General features: G+C 35.5%; 2 protein-coding genes across 4 annotated transcripts in view; one reads left to right on the top strand and one right to left on the bottom strand.

Moving 5' to 3' along the window:
* Nucleotides 1-6,785, bottom strand: part of KCTD16 (potassium channel tetramerization domain containing 16) — a 303,937-nt gene extending 297,152 nt beyond the window's left edge. The window contains exons 1-2 of one of the 2 annotated variants that reach the window (XM_032243348.1): nucleotides 6,701-6,785; nucleotides 2,940-3,093 (exon numbers count right to left, since the gene is read on the bottom strand). The gene's annotated coding sequence lies outside the window, so the exon portion shown is untranslated. Of the gene's footprint in view, nucleotides 1-2,939; nucleotides 3,094-6,672 lie in introns of both variants that reach the window. The other variant, XM_032243261.1, reaches the window with a different exon arrangement.
* Nucleotides 6,786-6,880: 95 nt separating this feature from the next.
* Nucleotides 6,881-18,610, top strand: YIPF5 (Yip1 domain family member 5). 2 transcript variants are annotated; one of them, XM_032242876.1, is made up of 6 exons: nucleotides 6,881-7,036; nucleotides 7,608-7,727; nucleotides 11,937-12,109; nucleotides 13,501-13,646; nucleotides 15,320-15,501; nucleotides 16,546-18,610. In XM_032242876.1, the coding sequence occupies exons 2-6, from the start codon at nucleotides 7,618-7,620 to the stop codon at nucleotides 16,706-16,708; spliced, it is 774 nt and encodes a 257-aa protein (XP_032098767.1). In that variant the 5' UTR covers nucleotides 6,881-7,036; nucleotides 7,608-7,617; the 3' UTR covers nucleotides 16,709-18,610. The 2 variants fall into 2 exon arrangements, with proteins under 2 accessions (XP_032098767.1, XP_032098845.1); XM_032242954.1 differs by having other exon boundaries at nucleotides 6,900-7,286.
* Nucleotides 18,611-19,694: the final 1,084 nt, after the last annotated feature.

Raw genomic sequence — 19,694 nt, 5'->3', positions numbered from 1 at the left:
CTCTTTAAAAAGGGAAATTTGGACACAAAGACAGGCATACACAGAGAGAAGGCTATGTGAAGATCATGTAAAGATGAAGGCAGAGATTGGAGTGACACAGCTACAAGATAAAGAATGTCAAAGACTGTTTCCAAACCACCAGAAGCTACAAAGAGGCATGGAGCAGATTCACCCTCACAGCCCTCAGAAGGAACCAACCCTGCCAAAACCTTGATTTCAGATGTCTAACCTCCAGAACTCTAAGACAATATATTTCGTTTATGTAGGCCACCCAGTTTGTGGTACCTTGTTACAGCAGCCCTAGGAAACTAATCCAGTCTGAATGCAATTCTTTTCAAACCGTCACTTTAGTCTCATTCCTTCCATTCCTCAATAGCAGTAAAGCGTGGAGTAAAGTAAAAAATCATTTCCACACAAAGTACAATGATATAGTTACATAGATATGACCGCATGATAGTTACTATGGTTCAAGCATTAACCTTCTTTAAAATAACTCTAATTGAGAGGGACGTGAAGAATTCCTCTTCTTTTTTTTAATCGTAGAAGAAAACCCAGAAAATACCCTTCTCAACATTGGCCCTGGCAATGAGTTTTTGATTAAGTCCCCAAAAGCAATTGCAACAAAAACAGAAATTGACAAGTGGGACCTAATTAAACTAAAGAGCTTCTGCGCAGCAAAAGTAAACAATCTACAAAATAAGAGAAAATATTTACAAAGTATGCATCCAACAAAGATTTAATAACCAGAATTAATAAGGAAGTTAAACAAATCAACAAGAAAAATAAACAACCATATTAAAAATGGGCAACAGATATGGTCATGAAGAATTCTAACAGAAAAATATAAAAAGTAAACTTCCTAGAGGAACCTAAACCATAATATATGATGCTTGCAGTAATTTTCAAGCTGCTCTCTCATTGAGTATAATAAAACCTAACACATCTATGATTTTAAGAAACACTACATATTTAAAAGTTGTTATGCATATGATTTCACTTGCCTGGGACACGCCTTTTGCTTTCTTTGCAAATAAATATATTGTCCACAATATAAATTATCTTATGCTCTGTCTCCTGATAAATTCTGTGTGTCAGGGGAAGAGAGGAGAGAAAGAAAAAGCAAAAAGATGGACACTTTTTTATAGTATTTGAAATAAGATGAAACATATCAAGAAAATAAAATATGAGAAGAACATATCAAGAAAAAAATATGAGGGAAAGAAGGCAAATAAAATAGCAATTATATTTTAACAATTTTCAAATATAATTGCTCTAAATATAGGTAGTTCTTAATGCTTATGAGACTAAAATTTACAATGCAGACAAGCCAAATTTGAAAAATCTCAGACAGAGATTTAAAAAGCCTATTTTAATGCACTCCACAGTATCAGAAAGCAAATTATAATATAATACAGAATCTGCAAGGGAAACAACAGAGTAAATGTTTATAATTGATCTTAGAAGTAGTTAGCTTGTTCAAACCCATCCTTATAGCATTTTAAAAGTCAATTTTTCCTGAAGAAATCATATTGCTTCTGTAGCTACATAGATTCATCAATAATTATTGCAAATATTCATTGAATATTTAGTACGTAGACACTTATACTAGAATACATTATACCATCCAATCATTTTAGCAATGAATTCTCTTACCTTGCCTTTACAGATGAGAAAAGTGAGGCACATAGTTTAGATAAATTACTGAAGATCCATGGCTAGGAAGTAGTACAGAATGTAAATCCATGCAGTCTGGCTCCAGGGCCTGTACCCTTAACTACCATGCAATATCGATTACTATACAAGACTAACGTAATGTAAACTTAAACATAAGGTTTAAATATTATTTGCCCAATGAGAAGATTACAGGAAATATTTTCTATCAACTTGAATGTACATAAATGCGGAGACACAGATGCAATTATCAAATGTCTAGTTGCAATTTTAGTTTATATAGATATCAGCAATCACATTTTAGATAAATTAGTACATTAATCACAATTATTGCCTTTTCTACATTCACACTTCATAATAATAACAATACAGCCTCGTGGTTTAGCATACGGACTCAGGAACGAGTTCAAAATCTCTAGTCTACTGTTTTCTAGCATAATAATGTTTAAAAGATTACTCTGTTCTCAATTCCCTACATGTCAAGTGGGAGTTACATAGCACCTACCTCATTGGGTTGTTAGGAGGAGTAATTGAGTTAAAAAGTGCAAAGTGCTTAAAGAAATGCTTGGTACACAAATGCTTGAAGAATATATAGGTGTTAGCTGCTATATTTTTTAAATGCTTCATTTTTACCTTTGGCATGAGTGGCTTTGCCCTCATTAGAGCCCACTTGGATTTCTCCCATGCTGTCTCACATTCTTTCCCCTTCTACCTAAGTTATTTGAAATACTGACTTCCAGGGTTTCAGTGCTTCAGTGCCTTCACTGAAATTCATATTCCAAGCCACAATACCCATTCACTTGACATTAGCAATGTTTTTATTTGTTACTAAAGAGGGTATTTTTGATCTCTACAATGAAAATATTTACAGTATTTACAATACTGCTTTAAATGTTATCTTTAAAAGACTTTTTTTTTTTTTTAACAACATGTAGCGCTTCCAATATTGAAGTCAAGCTTCCAGGAATAGTTATAAAATAGGGGTTAACTTTCTTTGCTTTAAAAAACTAGCTCTGTACAAAAGCATTCAATGCCATTACAGGCAACTCTGTCTTCCCAAAACTATTCATTGTTTGAAGTAAAATAATTGAAATAAAAGAAGCAGATTTTGAATAACCTAATACAGGAGACCTGATGAGGAAACTCTTTTGCAAGGGAAAAAAAGATAATTTGGGGGAAATATAATTGTCATATTTTGGAAAAGAGGTTATATAGTTATTATGGAGGGAGAGAGAAAACAAACACTGGGTATTTATATTGGTTTTTACCATAATTGTCAGGTCTTATGGCGGAACTTGACTGATACACACAGAGCTGCCAGATCTCCATTTCACGTGGTGCTTGTGGATGCAGCTGAAGATAGAAGAAAACTGTCCGGGTTCAAACCATAATTTTCTGGCACGATTTTCCATGACATATTAACTGAAAAAAAGAAGGGAAAGAAGGCAACTATAATATCTCAGTTTCACAGCCAGAGTAAGAAAACGGGGTTTTTGAAGTATGTAAAAGTATTAGTATGACATATACTAGTATGACTGTCTAACTAAATGATATTACTCATTATTAGGATGTCCTTTCCCTTTTTGTTTTGGTGATGGATACATTAGGTCTCAGGGAAGGACTGTGCAGCTATTACAGGTCTAGTTCATGTTGCCTCATCTCTTAACCTAGGTGAGGCTTTCTACTCCTGATAAAGCCAGCTAGGTGACTTTAACAGAGGAAGGCACATCTATCAAGTACACCAGTTTCCTTTAATATAACTTTCTGGAGCTTATCCCAGAGTGAGGAAGCAATGCCAAAAAAAAAAAGAAAAAAAAAATCCAAAAAGAAATTCCTGCATGACTAGCCATGAAATTAATGGATGTTCTCAAAATCCCTAAGGGTCATCTGAATGATACCTTGGCTTACGTTTCAAAGTCAAATAAACAATATGTAAAACTTAATCAGGTAACTCAATTTTCTTGCTTGGCTTCTCAACTGGAGCAGAAATTCGAGGGGGAAAATTTAAATAAATATGTTAATTGCTTTCAGAGACAGAAGTAGAATTTGAATAACATCTATACTAATAATTCATTCCTAAACAGGCAAATTTTTTAAGTTAAAGGGTACAGGTGCAGGTTTGTTACACAAACTTGTATCATGGCGGTTTGTTGTAAAGATTATGTCATCACCCAGGTATTAAGCCTAGTACTAAGATAAACTTGTATCATGGGGATTTGTTGTAAAGATTATTTCATCACCCAGGTATTAAGCCTAGTACCTAAGATAAACTTGTATCATGGGGGTTTGTTGTAAAGATTATTTCATCACCCAGGTATTAAGCCTAGTACCTAAGATAAACTTGTATCATGGGGGTTTGTTGTAAAGATTATTTCATCACCCAGGTATTAAGTCTAGTAGCTATTAGTTATTTTTCCTGATTCCCTCCCTCCACCCTCTAACATCTCCCACTGTGTTGCTCCCCTCTATATGTCCATGTGTTCTCATTATTTAGCACCCACTTTCAAGGAGAATATGTGGCATCTGGTTTTCTGTTCCTGCATTAGTTTGTTAAGGATAATATCCTGCAGCTCCATCTATGTCCCTACAAAGGACATTATCACATTCTTTTTTATGGCTGCATAGTATTTCATGGTGCTTATATATCACTTTTTTTTTATCCAGTCTATGGTTGATGGGCATTTAAGTTGCTTCCATGTCTTTGCTATTGTGCATAATGCTGCAATGAACACGCACATGCATGTGTCTTTATAATAGAATGATTTATATCCCTTTGTTTGTATGCCCAGTAATGGAACATCTGGATCAAATGGTATTTCTGTCTTTAGATCTTTGAAGAATCGCCACACTATCTTCCGCAATGGCTGAACTAATTTACACTCCCACCAACAGTGTATAAGCATTCCTTTTTGTCTACAACCTTGCCAGCACCTAAACTGGCATTTTTAATGCTCATATTCTTGTAGCTCATTCAAATTTGAAAGGGATATCTTTCTTGATTCAGAAGAAATAGAAACATCAGAAAAAAACAAGAGACTAGAATATTTTTAACCATAAGATTATTAAGTAGATAATTATTGCCTATTGTTGATGACTAGAAACTCAGCTTCATGGATAATGTAGCTTAAAGAAAGTACAATCACAAAGTTTATCAGTAGAAGTAGGATATTTTTTAGGCTAAAAGGAAACAATAATTATGCTGGGGGTAGGTAAAAATAGGCAGAAAATGGGACAATGGGATTGTCTCTAGCAAATCATAATAAGTGGTCATTCTACCTAAAGTTGTGCAGATGATACCTAAACCAATAAATGCTAAACTGAAAAGTGGTAAAGACTTGAATGATCAATTTCAGGAATTCAAAAATATAGTTAGATAGAAGGTACAAAAATCTAGTGTTCAGTGGCAATATAGGGTAACTATAGTTAACAATAATTTATTGTATAGTTCAAAATAACTAGGATTTAGAATTTTCTCTACACAAAATAATGATAAATGTTTGAGGTGACGGATATATCTCAATTACCCAGATTTCATTATTACCCATTGCATGCTTGTATCAAACGATCACATTTATCTAATAAATATGTACAACTATTATGTAACCATAAACATAAATAAATAAATAAATAAATTCACCAATGGAGTACAAACCTCAAAGGGTAGCTACCTGTTGGTCTCTAGCGTACAATCCTAGGCTTTTTGGTTTGGCTGTTGTATCTTTTTGCTGTTGCTATTTTTGTTTGCAGGGTAGTGCATTTGTTTGTTTTAGTTTTACTTGTGTTTTATTGGGATGGGAAGTGTTGAGAGAAATTTTTTCAGTGAAATTTTATTGTTCCTTTGGAAACCAGTCCCCAAACAATGGTCTGGCTTCTTTTGTGAGGGCCTCAGGATTTTGATCCCAGAATACAATGCAATGGTTCATGATAAATATTAACACTATAAACCCTGAAGAAAGTTCTGCTCATTAGCTAATAACATGGTATTTAGAGTCACAATATTAAGAATTCCACCACCTTGAGAAAGTGATTTAACACAGCAACCAAAGCATTCTTTTTCAAAAGAAAACAATCTAAACATCACTCATCAGTTCACAATCTTGACTTCTTTCAAAACCAACACACAAATCCCACAGGATGTTTCCTGGCCCCTTCCTGTTATATCAGCCTCAATTCCTACGTGGCTCCCCTTATTTGCTCTTCCAGTCACTCAGGTTTCTCACAGATGAGTGGTTCCCAAATTCAGCTGATGTTGTCCCCACCCCCACCCCAGGGCCATTTGGATTTGGCAATATCTGGAGAGAATTTTAGCTGTCACAACTTGGTGGTAGTGGTGGGTTGTGGGGAGTACTGGCATCTAATGGCTAGAGGTTAGGGATGCCACTGCTAAGCATCTTACACGCACAGGGCAGCCCCCAACGAAGAATCAACTAGACCCAAAATGTCACTAATACTTAAGTTTAGAACCCGATTTCATCTTTCATGCTTCCCAGGTCTTGCATACATTGTTTTCTCTGCCTAAAATATTCAGGCTATTTTCCCTTGTCCTCCTTTACCCTTGTCCTTTCCTCTTTTTTCTCCTCTTCTCTAACTCCCACTCACCCTTCGACAACCGTCTTATAGTGGCTTTACAGACTCTTCTTTACAGAATTACACTCTTTCAAAGAATTATGGAGCACTAAAGAATATTAATAGCAATTTCACGTGCATTTGTATGTGTTTGATTACCCCTCTCCACCACCAACTCCAGGTGCGTATATATCATACAGCTTATATTTACCACAGTATCCCCCCAGCTAGCACTGAATGAATAAACATTTAATAGCCTCACTTACAAAAGGGAAGTAACAAAGTAACCATTTCATTGGGTTGTAAAGGTTAAATAATACATATAAACTCTTCAGCACCGTGCTTGAATCACAATAAATGCAAACACTGAGGCACTGCAGTTTGTGGACAGGAGAAGAGGCTTCTTCTGTCTCTTAGCGCCTCCCGCACCAGTACCTCGGTCTGAGAAAGTCCTCCTCCTCACCGTAAGCAGCAATTGTTGCGCCTGCGCTTTCCTGGTTTCACAGCTAAAGAGGCTGACGGAAACACTTTCCCCTTTCGCATTGGCCCGCCACAGGCGGGTTAGATACTGCGCATGCTCCATATTCGTAAGTCTCCTCCCCCCGCCCACCGGTGCCCAACCAAAGAGGAGAGCGCAAAACCTGCCAACACGCCTGCGCGAGCGGGCATGCCCCGGAAGCAGTTCTTTGGCCCTGTGACACGTAGCAACGGGGCTAGTTCAGGTTCTGAAACTGAGTTTGGGGATTGTTTGGGACTGCTGAAGATACTGCCTTTGCCGCCAGCGCAGCCTCAGCGTTTGGTGAGTGACCCAGGCCCGTGGCACACTGTTCGGCTTCTCTCCACACCTGTGCAAATGGGCTTGTTGCCGTCTTTCGGCGCCGCGCCCTGGTCCTTTCGCTCAGACCCTCGCTCCCATTCAAGCCCTTGCTCTGATGCGGGCCCCTGCACCTCAGGCGCGACCTTCCAAGATTCTGCACTTTCCTGGCAGGCGGCAGGCCTTACGTTTCAAGGAAGCAGTCGCGTTGTCGGCTGTAAAGCCCTGTCCCAAGGTGAAAAATCATTTCTGTTATTATCGATATTTTAGACCCCTATGGAACCACCACTCCCACGACCTCGTCCCTAGCTGAAAGGCACATCAGCTCCTAAGGTGGAGTTGTCTTACTGGGCCTCAACTTCGGGAATAGACATTTTCTTACTCTCTCTCCGCTACCGTCCTTCGAATGCTGCATTTCCTCCCTGACCTCACCCCTGCCCGCCGCATTACTGAAAAAATATTTGTTGTGTTCTGTATTTGCTTAAGCAGACTGCCAGGAATGAATTCAGTAGGATCTTGGGGATAAGCAATATTAACCATTTCTCTTTTATTACAGATTATTTGCAATGTCCGGTTTTGAAAACTTAAATACGGATTTCTACCAGACAAGTTACAGCATCGATGATCAGTCACAGCAGTCCTATGATTATGGAGGAAGTGGAGGACCCTATAGCAAGTAACTTTTCATCTTTGGCAATTAATTTAGTCTACATTGCAGGGAAAACACATATTTAGAATATTTGGTTCTGCCTAAAACAGTGTGTGAACATGTCCTTTATCAGGAATATGATTTTTCATGCATAATCTTCTTCCTCAGGAGAGACATGTGACATGTGACTGGTTTGGGTTTGAAGGTATTGCTCTATTTAGAGTTGGTTATCTTCTGCAAAATCTTCAGGTTTACCATGAATGGAAAAGTAACTTGTTTGAAGAATTGTTTTCTAGTAATCGTATTTCTGTATTTAGATGAAGATGGGAGCTTCAGGCACCTAGGAGATAGGCTGTTGTTAGTTCATGGGACTAGTGAAAAATTAAGATCTTTTGTTAGTAGTAAAATCATTCCAACTCTGAGACTTTTATCAGTACTAATTGAAAGTGCTTAGTGACATTATTATAACAGCGTAAGGTCACTATTATGAATCATCAGGTGGTTTTCATACAGCAGTTGATAATCATTTTTATTACTCCTTTTTCTGAAACCCTTATGGTCAGTATCACACATGTTGTTAGTTGCATACTGAGAAGGTGAACTCAGAGCCACTAGCCTCTGAACTTTTTTTTTAATGATCTTTTTATAGTACCTTGTGTTTGTGACAAAAATACAATGAACCGAAGTCTTTCTAGCAATCTCATCTAGGACATCGTCTCCTTAGTTTCTTAGGACCCTAGAGATAATCTTAATAGCTTCCTGTCAGATAAAGGAGCTTCCTATATTAGGGTTGCTTAGACTTTTTTAGATGGTTCTGGATCTCTTTAGGAATCTTATTACAACTGGGTCTCTTTCCCGTAAATACATGCATTCACTCAAAACACCGAAATAAATGTGCATGTATAACTTAAAACAATTCATGTGTTATACGATGTTCATCCATGGATCCCAAATTTAGAACCTCATAAAGACTGTTCCACAATGAGGGCAGGGGAAGGTTATGTCAGTTTGTGAGAAACATGCAATACCAGAATGTGTTTGGATTAGAGTGCCCAAGAATTTAAGAAACAAAACAAAATTCAAAAACACTCTTGCTCTATAATAATCTGTCTTGGCTAGGCTATCCTTTCTAAAACTATAGACCCTTTGAGTCTGCTTAATGTGTTATATTCTAAGGCTTTGTTTTACCCTCTAAAACTTAACACATTTGAACAATGGCAGTGAGCATGTGAAAATACCCTCTGATTCATTTCTCTTTTCTGTTAAATTCTTAATTACATATCAATGAGGATTTATCTCTTTTGATCAATTAATGGGCAGAATTGGAAAATTTGTATTGAGATATTTCCATTCATTCATTTACCCAAATATGTATTTTTGGTGATTGTTCTGCGTATAGGAGAGCCAGAGTCCGTCTAATAAACCCTTGCCTAAAGGAGCAACAGGGCTTCAGAGAACCTGTCTCCGTATGCAGGCCTGTTTTTAACCGAATAGTTTTTTTATAGTTAGACTCAACAGAATTATTCCATTTAGATTGCGGCCTATAGGATCTATCTGTCTCTGCCTTTCTTTTCTGTCCTGTCCACGTTTGCTTCACTTAAAAGGTGTGACTTACAGTCTCATTCCATTTTACAGTCATTTCAGTTCTCCATACAGCAATTTAGATATTCTAAACAACTTGTTGCTACTTAGCACTTGTTGTTATCTCACAGTTTCATTCCAACCAAATTATGTACCTGTAAGCATTGCTTCAGTACTAGTGAAGCTTTATTCCAGGTGATTATATAACCATTATTGCTATAAACTTGGCTTCATATATGATGCCTGGGAAAAAAAGAAGCCTAATATATTAACAGTAGTAAATTTGAGTTTCTGAGATTTATTTTTTAAAAATTGAACTCTTCTGTGTGTACCTTCAAGTAGATCTGCAATCTAATGGCATTTTAGACATCCATCTCCATTAACCAAATAATATTTTGATTTGCTAACTTGGTAACAAAGATCTGCCAATAACGTTTAGCTCTCTGTTGGTGAAAATCTGGGTGCAAATAGCATATTACTTGCGTTGTCTTTAAGCTTTTAACTTGACTTGTTACTAGTACACAGTTCTGCGTTTTCCATATGAAGTCAGCTTTAACATTTTGTGGCTTCTTCTATAGGTGTTTCACAAATATCATTCATACATCCATTCACCAAAAAAGAAAAACAAAAACAAAAAAATATAAAAGACCGTTTGATCATAACCTGTTGAATTATACAAATGGAAAATTGGACAGGTTCCACATTGTATTCTAGATATGCATATGAAATATATCATAATACCAAGTTACATTTTTTAAAGTATGAAAGCTATTATATTTTTTCTCCTTTGATTTACCCGGTAGTATCTTTATGGAATATTTGAGGATTTCCATGAACTTGGGTAACCAACCCAATATGTTAAGAGACTTTGTCTTTGTTGTTGGTACAGAGTACTTATGAGAGTATTAATTTAATATCTGCTAATCTTCCTGCCATGAAAGTATGTTGCCTTAGTCTATAAAGATCATGTGTGCCATACCATGTTTTAGTTTAAAACCAGCAGGAATAAGTCAAATTTTTCTGAATAGGTCCTGCCAGAAAAGGAGAATAGTAAAATTCTATGATGCTGTAATTCTCACCTTTCCGCTTGAAGATGGAATGATGGTGCCACCTTTGAAACAATAATTTGCTTGCATGAAATTTATGGGTGTATATCAGCAGTTCTAAAATTTAGGCTGTAGACTACAGAGGGTCCCTCAGACTCTTCTGAGATTCTCTAAGGTCAAAATTATATTCATAACAATACTAAGATACCGTATACCTTTTAAGGTATGTTAACATATGCAGTGCTGTTGCAAAAGTATTGACTGGTAAAACTGCTGGTACCAGTGTATGACTCAAGGTAGTGGCATCAAGTTGTTCTAGTAGTCATCATATTCTTCATCACTCTACAGACTTGTTGGAGAGTGGGCAGGGAGTCAATTTCATTCAAGGTTTCTCTTGAAGAAGCAGTAAGAATTATTTTATTAAACCCTGACCCTTTAGTACACGTATTTTTTTAATATTCTGTGTGACAAAATTTAGTATTTATTGCATACTAAAGTACAATGACTGTGTTTACGAAAAGCACCTGTACAAGCTGAGTTGGCTGTTACTCCTGAAGACCATTTTTATTTGAAAGAACAACTTATAAACTATGGTTATTCAGACTTGAGCATTTGGCAGATATTTTCTCAAAAATGAATAAAGTGAGCCTCACTTCAAGGAAAACTGACATTATGACTATAGGAATTTAAATGGGAATTAGACTAAAGGATTTCTAATGCTTCCCAGCTCTCATTTTTTAGAATATCTTTTAAAGTAACTATTTCACATCTGTGTTTCTTAGTATATCATTTGATTATTCCCATCCATAGCTGGATTTTTTCAGAGCCTGGTGGAACAGATGTTTAGAGATGTGGCTTCAATATCCTTCTCTTCACTCTTGTCATTGTCACTGAAATAGCTGTGATAAACTTTCCCTCTAGATGCAGGGTTTTCTATAGCACATATCAAATGAGACAATAAGTGTATAACTATGAAAAATTAAAAGTACTCTTCAAATGCAAAGTGTACTAAAAATGTTCTGTTATATTCAGCAAGTGCTCACAAAGCAAAAGCTTGATTTGTCCATTCTATTTTAAAATTGATGGCTGTTCTTAAAGAGATTTGTCCGCTTGCCAAAGGTAACATACTATGAAGAGTAAAGAAGAATGGTAATTCAATGGCTATCCAAATTACAGTGGAAAATTATGTAACATGTATTGCAAAGTCAGACATCCTAAGCTTTCATTCATTCTTAGGCACAAATTTTATTTCATAGAGTATCTTTATATTGTATATATTCACTAAAGGAGAAAAGTAGAGACAACTTTAAAGTTTTCATTTGTTGATCTCCTAACCTTTAACAGTTTATTAAATGCTTAGTGCTACGTAAGTGAATATTGGTATCATTAAGAAGATTTTCTATAAAAATTATGATTTTTTCCTTGTAGGTAATCAGCTTGATCTTAGTAATCATTTCAGTCACGATTTATAAAAATTGGCCAACTATATATCTTAGGAATTTGCGCAACTAAGTTTCTCTAGCTGTCACATGAAAATTTAGGAATTTAAGGCATGATAACTATAGGAGTTGAAATACTTCTGAAAAAATTAACTTACTTTCATTTATAGACAGTATCCTGGCTATGACTACTCGCAGCAAGGCCGATTTGTCCCTCCAGACATGATGCAGCCACAACAGCCATACACTGGGCAGATTTTCCAGCCAACTCAGGCATATACCCCAGCTTCACCTCAGCCATTCTATGGAAACAACTTTGAGGATGAGCCACCTTTATTAGAAGGTAAGATTGGTTGCAACACTTGATAGTACTCAATAGTATTCAGTTGGTTAGTGAAAATTAATCTTAATTTGGAGAAGTTGTCTTTTCCTTTAAAAAAAAATAATCTTGTAGAAGAGAGTTTTCTGCTAAGCAAGTCATTTTAAATAGAGTATATATGAGAGCACATTGGGCCAGAGGACCAAATTTTTTAATACATCTTTTAATAGTGATAATAAAGTATCTTACTATATCAGCATTGACTTTTACTGCAGCTTATTGACTTAAATTCTACTGGTAGAAAAAGTGAGAAGAAAAAGCATGGTATCCATTATTCTATGTGGAAATAAACTGGCAAAAGTAGTAACATCACTAAAAATATGGTGATTTGCCACACACTGGGGCCTGTCGGGGTGGGAGGGCCAGGGGAGAGATAGCATTAGGAGAAATATCTAATGTAGATGACGGGGATGGATGCAGCAAACCACCATGGCACGTGTACACCTATGTAACAAAACTGCACAATCTGCACGTGGACCCAAGAACTTAAAGTATAATTAAAAAAAAAAAAAAAAGGTGATTTTCAAATTGTATTGCAAAATCTAGAAAGCTGTAGTTCTGAACATGTTTTTTGAACCATATACTCTTTGAAAATCTAATGAAAGCTATGAATACCCTCCTCAGAAAAAAATGCACACATGTGCTTAGAGACATAGTTTTGTATACAGTTAAATGGGCCCCCAGGTATTCCTGAAGCCCTAGTTAAAGAACCTCTTACTGTTAACCCTTTTTGTATATTCTTTGCTATGCAGTCATACCTAAGGGATGTAATAAGTGTCTGTTTCATCATATCCATACCCTTTTCCAACACCAATACAGAAATATTTGTGGGATGAGCACCACAATGAAGACAGGCATAGAGAACTCACTAAAATAATATCATCCAGGCCAGGCACAGTGGCTCAACACCTGTAAACCCAGTGCTTTGTGAGACCAAGGCTGGAGGATCTCTTGAGAACAGGAGGTCAAGACCAGCCTGAGCAACACAGCAAGACCCCATCCCTCCAAAAAAAAAAAAAAAAAAAATATTCAAAACAAGAACAGCAGAAAATAAAAAATAAATAAAAAATTAGCTTTGTGTCGTGACACACACTTGTGGTCCCAGCTACTCAAGAGGCTGAGGTGGGAACATCACTTGAGTTCAGGAGTTCAAGGCTATATGATCATGCCACTGCACTCTAGCCTGGGTAACAGATCGAGACCCTATCTCAATAATGATAATAATATCATCCAATATTGCTAGATCCTTTTCTGATGCTATCTATGTCATTTCGTCTCCTGTTTCAACATAGATTTTGATAAATAAAAAATACATCACAAATCCTAATTAACTTTTAAATTTTCTTTCTCCTTAGAGTTAGGTATCAATTTTGACCACATCTGGCAAAAAACACTAACAGTATTACATCCATTAAAAGTAGCAGATGGCAGCATCATGAATGAAACTGATTTGGCAGGACCAATGGTTTTTTGCCTGGCTTTTGGAGCCACATTGCTACTGGTAAGATTTTTATTTCATCCTTCAGGGTGCAATTAAATAACCTTTAAATTTTAAATGTTCTACTAAAAGCCATTTTGAAACTCCGCTTATACACCTCAAGCCTTTGATGTGTTTGAAATAGTATTGAGTTGCTTGTATTTATACCTATTCGTTAGTTCTCCATCCATAGTAAGTATAGCATGTTTTAAAAATCATTTCTTATTCTAAAAAATGATTCAATTATTAGGGGGAAAAATAAAAACAATAGTAAATAACAGGTATGGCTTCAGACCCTCATTAGAATTCTGTCTTTCAGAGATTACTTACACACTATTGCTCTTTTTTGTTAATAACAGCATTTAAAAAAAAATCTCCAGACCTTGGTTAAAGTTTTGTTATAGTCATACTGATTATTACTTTTCTATATATTATTTTCTCAATTTATCACCTTCCCAAGAATGTTAAGGCATATTGAAAACAGAAAAATTATAAAGATAATTGTTAATAATTATTTTATCTTATGTCTCTGAATTATAAGAGATTAATAATACATAGAAGATGGGATTTCTAGTCAGAAGAGCTGGGCTTGAACTGAGTGCCCCTACTCTGCCTTTGGCTACATCATTTAATCCTTCAGTTTCCTGTCATAGAAAATAATCCTATCCTGCTTACCTAGCAAGATTATTTTGAAGATGAAACAAGACAGGTTATGTGAGAACACATTGAAAAGTTAAAAACGCTGTACAAATATAAGGTTTATTATTACTACATGAATGAATTCCTCAGTGAACTCAGCTTTTTCAAACTTCTGCACTATTAATCAAGTATTTACAAATAATCTAATAAAAGTCCCAATAATTTTTTTACTTAACGTAATCTGTAGAGGCATTCTCATAATTTAGTTTTATGTGACAAAAATTGGATAAATCAGGAACTTTTTTGAAGGCTTTTCTGTGAACTGGTTTTAGTGATAATGTGACCTGAATATAACGTTTATTCACGAACTTGACTAAGAGTAGGATAATTCCAATTTAGCTAATCTTTGCAGTGCTTTAAACTGTTTATTGATGTCTTTTTTTAATCAAAGGACTGTATAAATCAGCCAATAATTTGGAAAGAAAAAAGATCTTCCATTATATTCCTCTTGCCATTTCTTCTCTCCTCCTCACAGAACCCTGGCTTCTTGTTTGTCCTTGCTCCTCTAATACCCATATAAAGTGTATCATAAGATTTCTTCTTAGAAAGATTATTACTACCTCCACCAATGAGAATTAATTGCTTTGGGGTATTTTTGGTGGAGCTAGGTACTTTCAGCTGATATTCCTATTGCTATTCCTATTTCATTCTGAATGGCTTTCCATCTTGTCTCTAGTTTATTTGCTTAAAATCATCCAGAGTTCTTTTTAGAAACCTTACTGTTTTAGGTCAGCTATGTTTTTGTCTCTTTGCTCACTTCTATGCCAAGTTCACATGCTAACTGGAAAATGGAGAAAGAAATATCTGTGCACTTTAAAGTTACAAAGACTGTAACAAACCTGTCTGCTCAGTCCTTTACTTCTCTACATAAAGACTGGATACATCTGTAGATTTTAATGCTCATCAGTTATTTCCTACATGTACCGATTGAGGTGAAATAAGGCCAAAAATAACTTATATTTTACCCTTTAACCTGTAATCTTTTTCTTTACCCGTAGGCTGGCAAAATTCAGTTTGGCTATGTATATGGGATCAGTGCAATTGGATGTCTAGGAATGTTTTGTTTATTAAACTTAATGAGCATGACAGGTGTTTCATTCGGTTGTGTGGCAAGTGTCCTTGGATATTGTCTTCTGCCCATGATCCTACTTTCCAGCTTTGCAGTGATATTTTCTTTGCAGTAAGTACTGATCTTTATTTTGGGGGTTGCTTGACTGATTCTGTGTAGTAGGATTTGCCTCATCTTGAGTTTCAGTAAATCACTGATTTTCAGCAAACATATCAGATAGTGGCTCTGATAGTAGGGACTGTGCCAAATGATTTTGGATGAAGAACAATGGTAATGAGAATAAATTTAAAAACCTTTTATACCATTTCTATTTTACCCATGGTAAAGAATTTCACTAGTTTATGTTTACATACCATTGTCATAGTGGTAACAAATTGAACAGGGTGATTGTTAAATATTACCTTAAAAAGTTCAAGACGTTAGTGTTCAAATTATGCATAATTACCCTCTTCAATATTTTCTAGATCTGACCTAATTTCTTGAAACCATTGGGCATGTGCCAAATGTATGAATAATAAATAAATACTCTGTTGGACAGCTTTTTAACTGGAAATGTATTCTTTTTATGACAAGAGGCTGTGAACAGCCTACTGTGTTTCTCAGATAGATATACTTGTAAACAGCTTTAAATATGTGTAATTTTTAAATTATACTTTAGGTTAGGTTAAAAGGAAAGGTATGGCTAGGCGCGATCGCTCACACCTGTAATCCCAACACTTTGGGAGACCAAGGTGGGCAAATCCCCTGAAGCTGGGAGTTCAAGACCAACCTGACTGACATGGAGAAACCCTGTCTCCAAGGGGACATTTGGCGATGTCTGATGGGGGGCAAAACGGCCCCCACAACAAAAATAACATCCAACCCAAATGTCAGTAGTGCCAAGGGTGAGAGACCTTATATTTTTAAAAAGTAAGATGTAGTTCTAAAAAAGCTATTTATCACATGAAATGATTCAGCATCATTGAATTCACTGTGAGGTACATTTTAGCATTGAAAAAAAAAATAGTGATTATTTCTGCATATATCTACTTGCCAATTTAAAATGTAAATTTAAAATGCTTTTCTTTAGAATAGGTTATTGTAGCGTTCTTACATAACTAATCTCATCTGCTTTTTTTTTTTTCCTCCTCCCCCTTTTTTCCTTGTTGGTTACAGAGGAATGGTAGGAATCATTCTCACTGCTGTGATTATTGGATGGTGTAGTTTTTCGGCTTCCAAAATATTTATTTCTGCATTAGCCATGGAAGGACAGCAACTTTTAGTAGCATATCCTTGTGCTTTGTTATATGGAGTTTTTGCCCTGATTTCTGTCTTTTGAACTGAATTTATCTGGAATGTGGACATCAGTGGGCCAAATGTGCAAAAAGGACCTTGAACTCTTAAATTGGACCAGTGAAACTGCTGCAGTGCAACTGTCATGCAGATTTACATTTGACTGTTGGAGCAATGAAAGTAAACGTGTACCTCCTGTTCATTTTTATAGAACTTTGAATACTATATTGGGTTTATCTGCAGTGCGACTAGCTTTAAATGTTTGTGTTTATACAAATAAGAAATGCTATTTCTTTCTGGTTCCTGCAGCCTTTGAAAAACCTTTTCTTTGCAAATTACAATGTTTTTGATAGATTTTTATCAACTGTGGGAAACCAAACACAAAGCTGATAATCTTTCTTAACAACAACCCAGACATAGTAAAGAAGACTTACTGCAAAAAATATTTTTCCGAGGATTTAGGAAAGAAAAATTGCCTTTTATTCTCAAGTTCAGGTACACTCAAAGCAAAAAAGTGATCCAAATGTAGAGTATGAGTTTCCACTCCAAAAATTTGGCATTACTGTAAATTATCTCATGGAATTTCTGCTAAAATTCAGAGCTATAGGAAGTTCACAGTCTACCTTATTGTAGACATGAAATGTGAACACTTATTTAGATATTAGTGTTAACTAAAGCTTAGTGACCTGGAATGGTTGCATTGATGCTCATGGTTGGGTCTCCACATTTCCCAAAAAAGAAAAAAATCACTAACCTTTTTTGAGAAAAATACTTAAAGTTTTACAGTTTCAGTATTGCAGTTATCAATGTAAAGTACATTTGAATGCTTATTAATTAAAACTTTCTCAATTAATTTTAACTGTGTTGTTGAGTTTACTTTTACTAAACCACTGTTCTCTTTGTCTCTTTTAACTAGGCTCTGATTTTGACTCCTAATTTAACCTAAGCTTTAAGAATAGAATCAGCTAGTATAGAATCAGACAAAAAGGGGATTAAGTGAGAAGCAGATTACTTTGAGTTACATTATTTTCTTGTATTGAATATGTTTGATTTATATTGTCATGTTCTCTTGCCAGAGAGTTTTAGGAAAATACTGTATCTTGTATACTGATCATTGGACAAACCCCAATTATAGTTATGAGAAAGATATGGTATGGGTAGAAAAATGTTGCTTTTTTTAAAAAAAGAGACTTTCAGACTAAATAAAAAGAAATACCAAACTGATATATCCATGGTCCTTTTTTAGAGCAAGCTTTCAAAGCATAAAAAGAGATTGAGAGAATTAACATATTTATTGATTCACATAAGTGTTTTTTTTTTCATTCTTAATCTGAAGAAACCCACTTGCCATTAATTTGTTTGGGCTAGGTTTTCATACTTACCAAATTAGTTTAGGAAAGCAATTTGGTAGGTTTTCAAACTTAGCAAATTTTATATTGTAATTCTTGTGTAGTATTTTGTCTTTGCAATTCATTTGTCTTTTTCAATATAGTTCTTGTTAAGGCAAATGTAACAATGTCTTTCATTAATATCCAATTCTTGCTAATAAACAGTAGAAGATGCTTTGGGAATTAAGATCATCTCACTGTTGGTTAGACTTAACACTGCTAATCTTCAGCCAAATACCACAAATGGATGAAATTATTTTCTTATTTGTTGTTTACTCTATCCCCAACAAAATTTTTAGTTTAAATCATTTTAGAGATTTTTTGTTGGTGGTGGTGGTTATTTTTTATTTAGCTCCAAAATAATAAGGTGCAAAACTATTTTATCCTTAACTGTTGCTGTCAAAACAGCTATGCGATAGAGTTGCATTTGATGCAACTTTAGTTCTAGAGTTTGTTTGGTTACCTGCAGAGTCATATATAGCCAAAACTTCTCTTAATCAAACCCTTCTTAAAAATATAATATATGTAGTCATATACACATTAAAGACTGTTGTACTGTGTCTCAAAAGTACTATGTGCCTTTTTTTTTTTTTTTTTTTTTTTTTGGACTAGCATTGGAATAGATATCTGTTTCTTCAGTTAAGTACCAGATAGATTATCTGCCTTGCTTTAGGGCCCATTTTATACTGAAAGCATACAGGTATCTTTAAACACTAGATACACTCAGCATAGCTAAAAGCTCATCCAGTGATTGTCACTGAGTAACTGAAACTCACTGTAGGGGTGGCAGACTGACACATGCCTTATCCCCAAATATTGTACTTGTGAGTGGAGTGGCTAGTTGACTTATACTAGTGTGTTATTAATGCATGCATACATGCTGCCAAGATCATGTAGTTGATTTTACATATGGAGTAAATGCATATTTTATGGGTTTGCTATAATACTGTGATTACCAATGGGTATTTTCAAGAACTGTATAACTAGGTTTATGGAAATAGACATTCTTTCTCCAGATATAGTTATGCAGATAATGCAAAGTTCTGTAAATCTTTTTTTTTTTTTTTGAGACGGAGTTTCACTCATGTTACCCAGGCTGGAGTGCAATGGCGCGATCTCGGCTCACCGCAACCTCCGCCTCCTGGGTTCAGGCAATTCTCCTGCCTCAGCCTCCTGAGTAGCTGGGATTACAGGCACGCACCACCATGCCCAGCTAATTTTTTGTATTTTTAGTAGAGACAGGGTTTCACCATGTTGACCAGGATGGTCTCGATCTCTTGACCTCGTGATCCACCCGCCTCGGCCTCCCAAAGTGCTGGGATTACAGGCTTGAGCCACCGCGCCCGGCTGTAAATCTTAAAATACTATCTTTGGATAGTGGCCATCTAATCAGAGAATTTTAAAAATTGTATCTAATAACATGATTTGGGATAGTACTTAAGCATTGTGCATTTGGTATTTTGCAAATTTGTATTTTTAACCTTAATAGGCATTGCTAAACTCAAATATGTGCTCCAAAGTTCAGTCAGTTGTCTCTGAAGTTAAAATTATGCAATTATGCTTGCAGTACCTACTACCTACAGAAAAGGGAGCGTTTCTGATGTGAAGTATACACTGTTTTTCTTTCACATAAATAGAAGAATT

Source organism: Sapajus apella, unplaced genomic scaffold, assembly GCF_009761245.1.
Source record: "Sapajus apella isolate SASKATOON/1434 unplaced genomic scaffold, GSC_monkey_1.0 scaffold1, whole genome shotgun sequence".
Lineage (NCBI taxonomy): Eukaryota > Metazoa > Chordata > Mammalia > Primates > Cebidae > Sapajus > Sapajus apella.
This window is presented reverse-complemented; position numbering and strand designations above follow the sequence as displayed.

Bases quoted from the DNA above. Each gene is read 5' to 3' on its own strand.
- YIPF5 (XM_032242876.1), top strand. From the start codon at position 7,618: ATGTCCGGTTTTGAAAACTTAAATACGGATTTCTACCAGACAAGTTAC. The intron at 7,728-11,936 runs GTAACTTTTCAT...TTTCATTTATAG, and splicing joins AGTGGAGGACCCTATAGCAA to ACAGTATCCTGGCTATGACT. The intron at 13,647-15,319 runs GTAAGATTTTTA...CTTTACCCGTAG, and splicing joins TTGGAGCCACATTGCTACTG to GCTGGCAAAATTCAGTTTGG.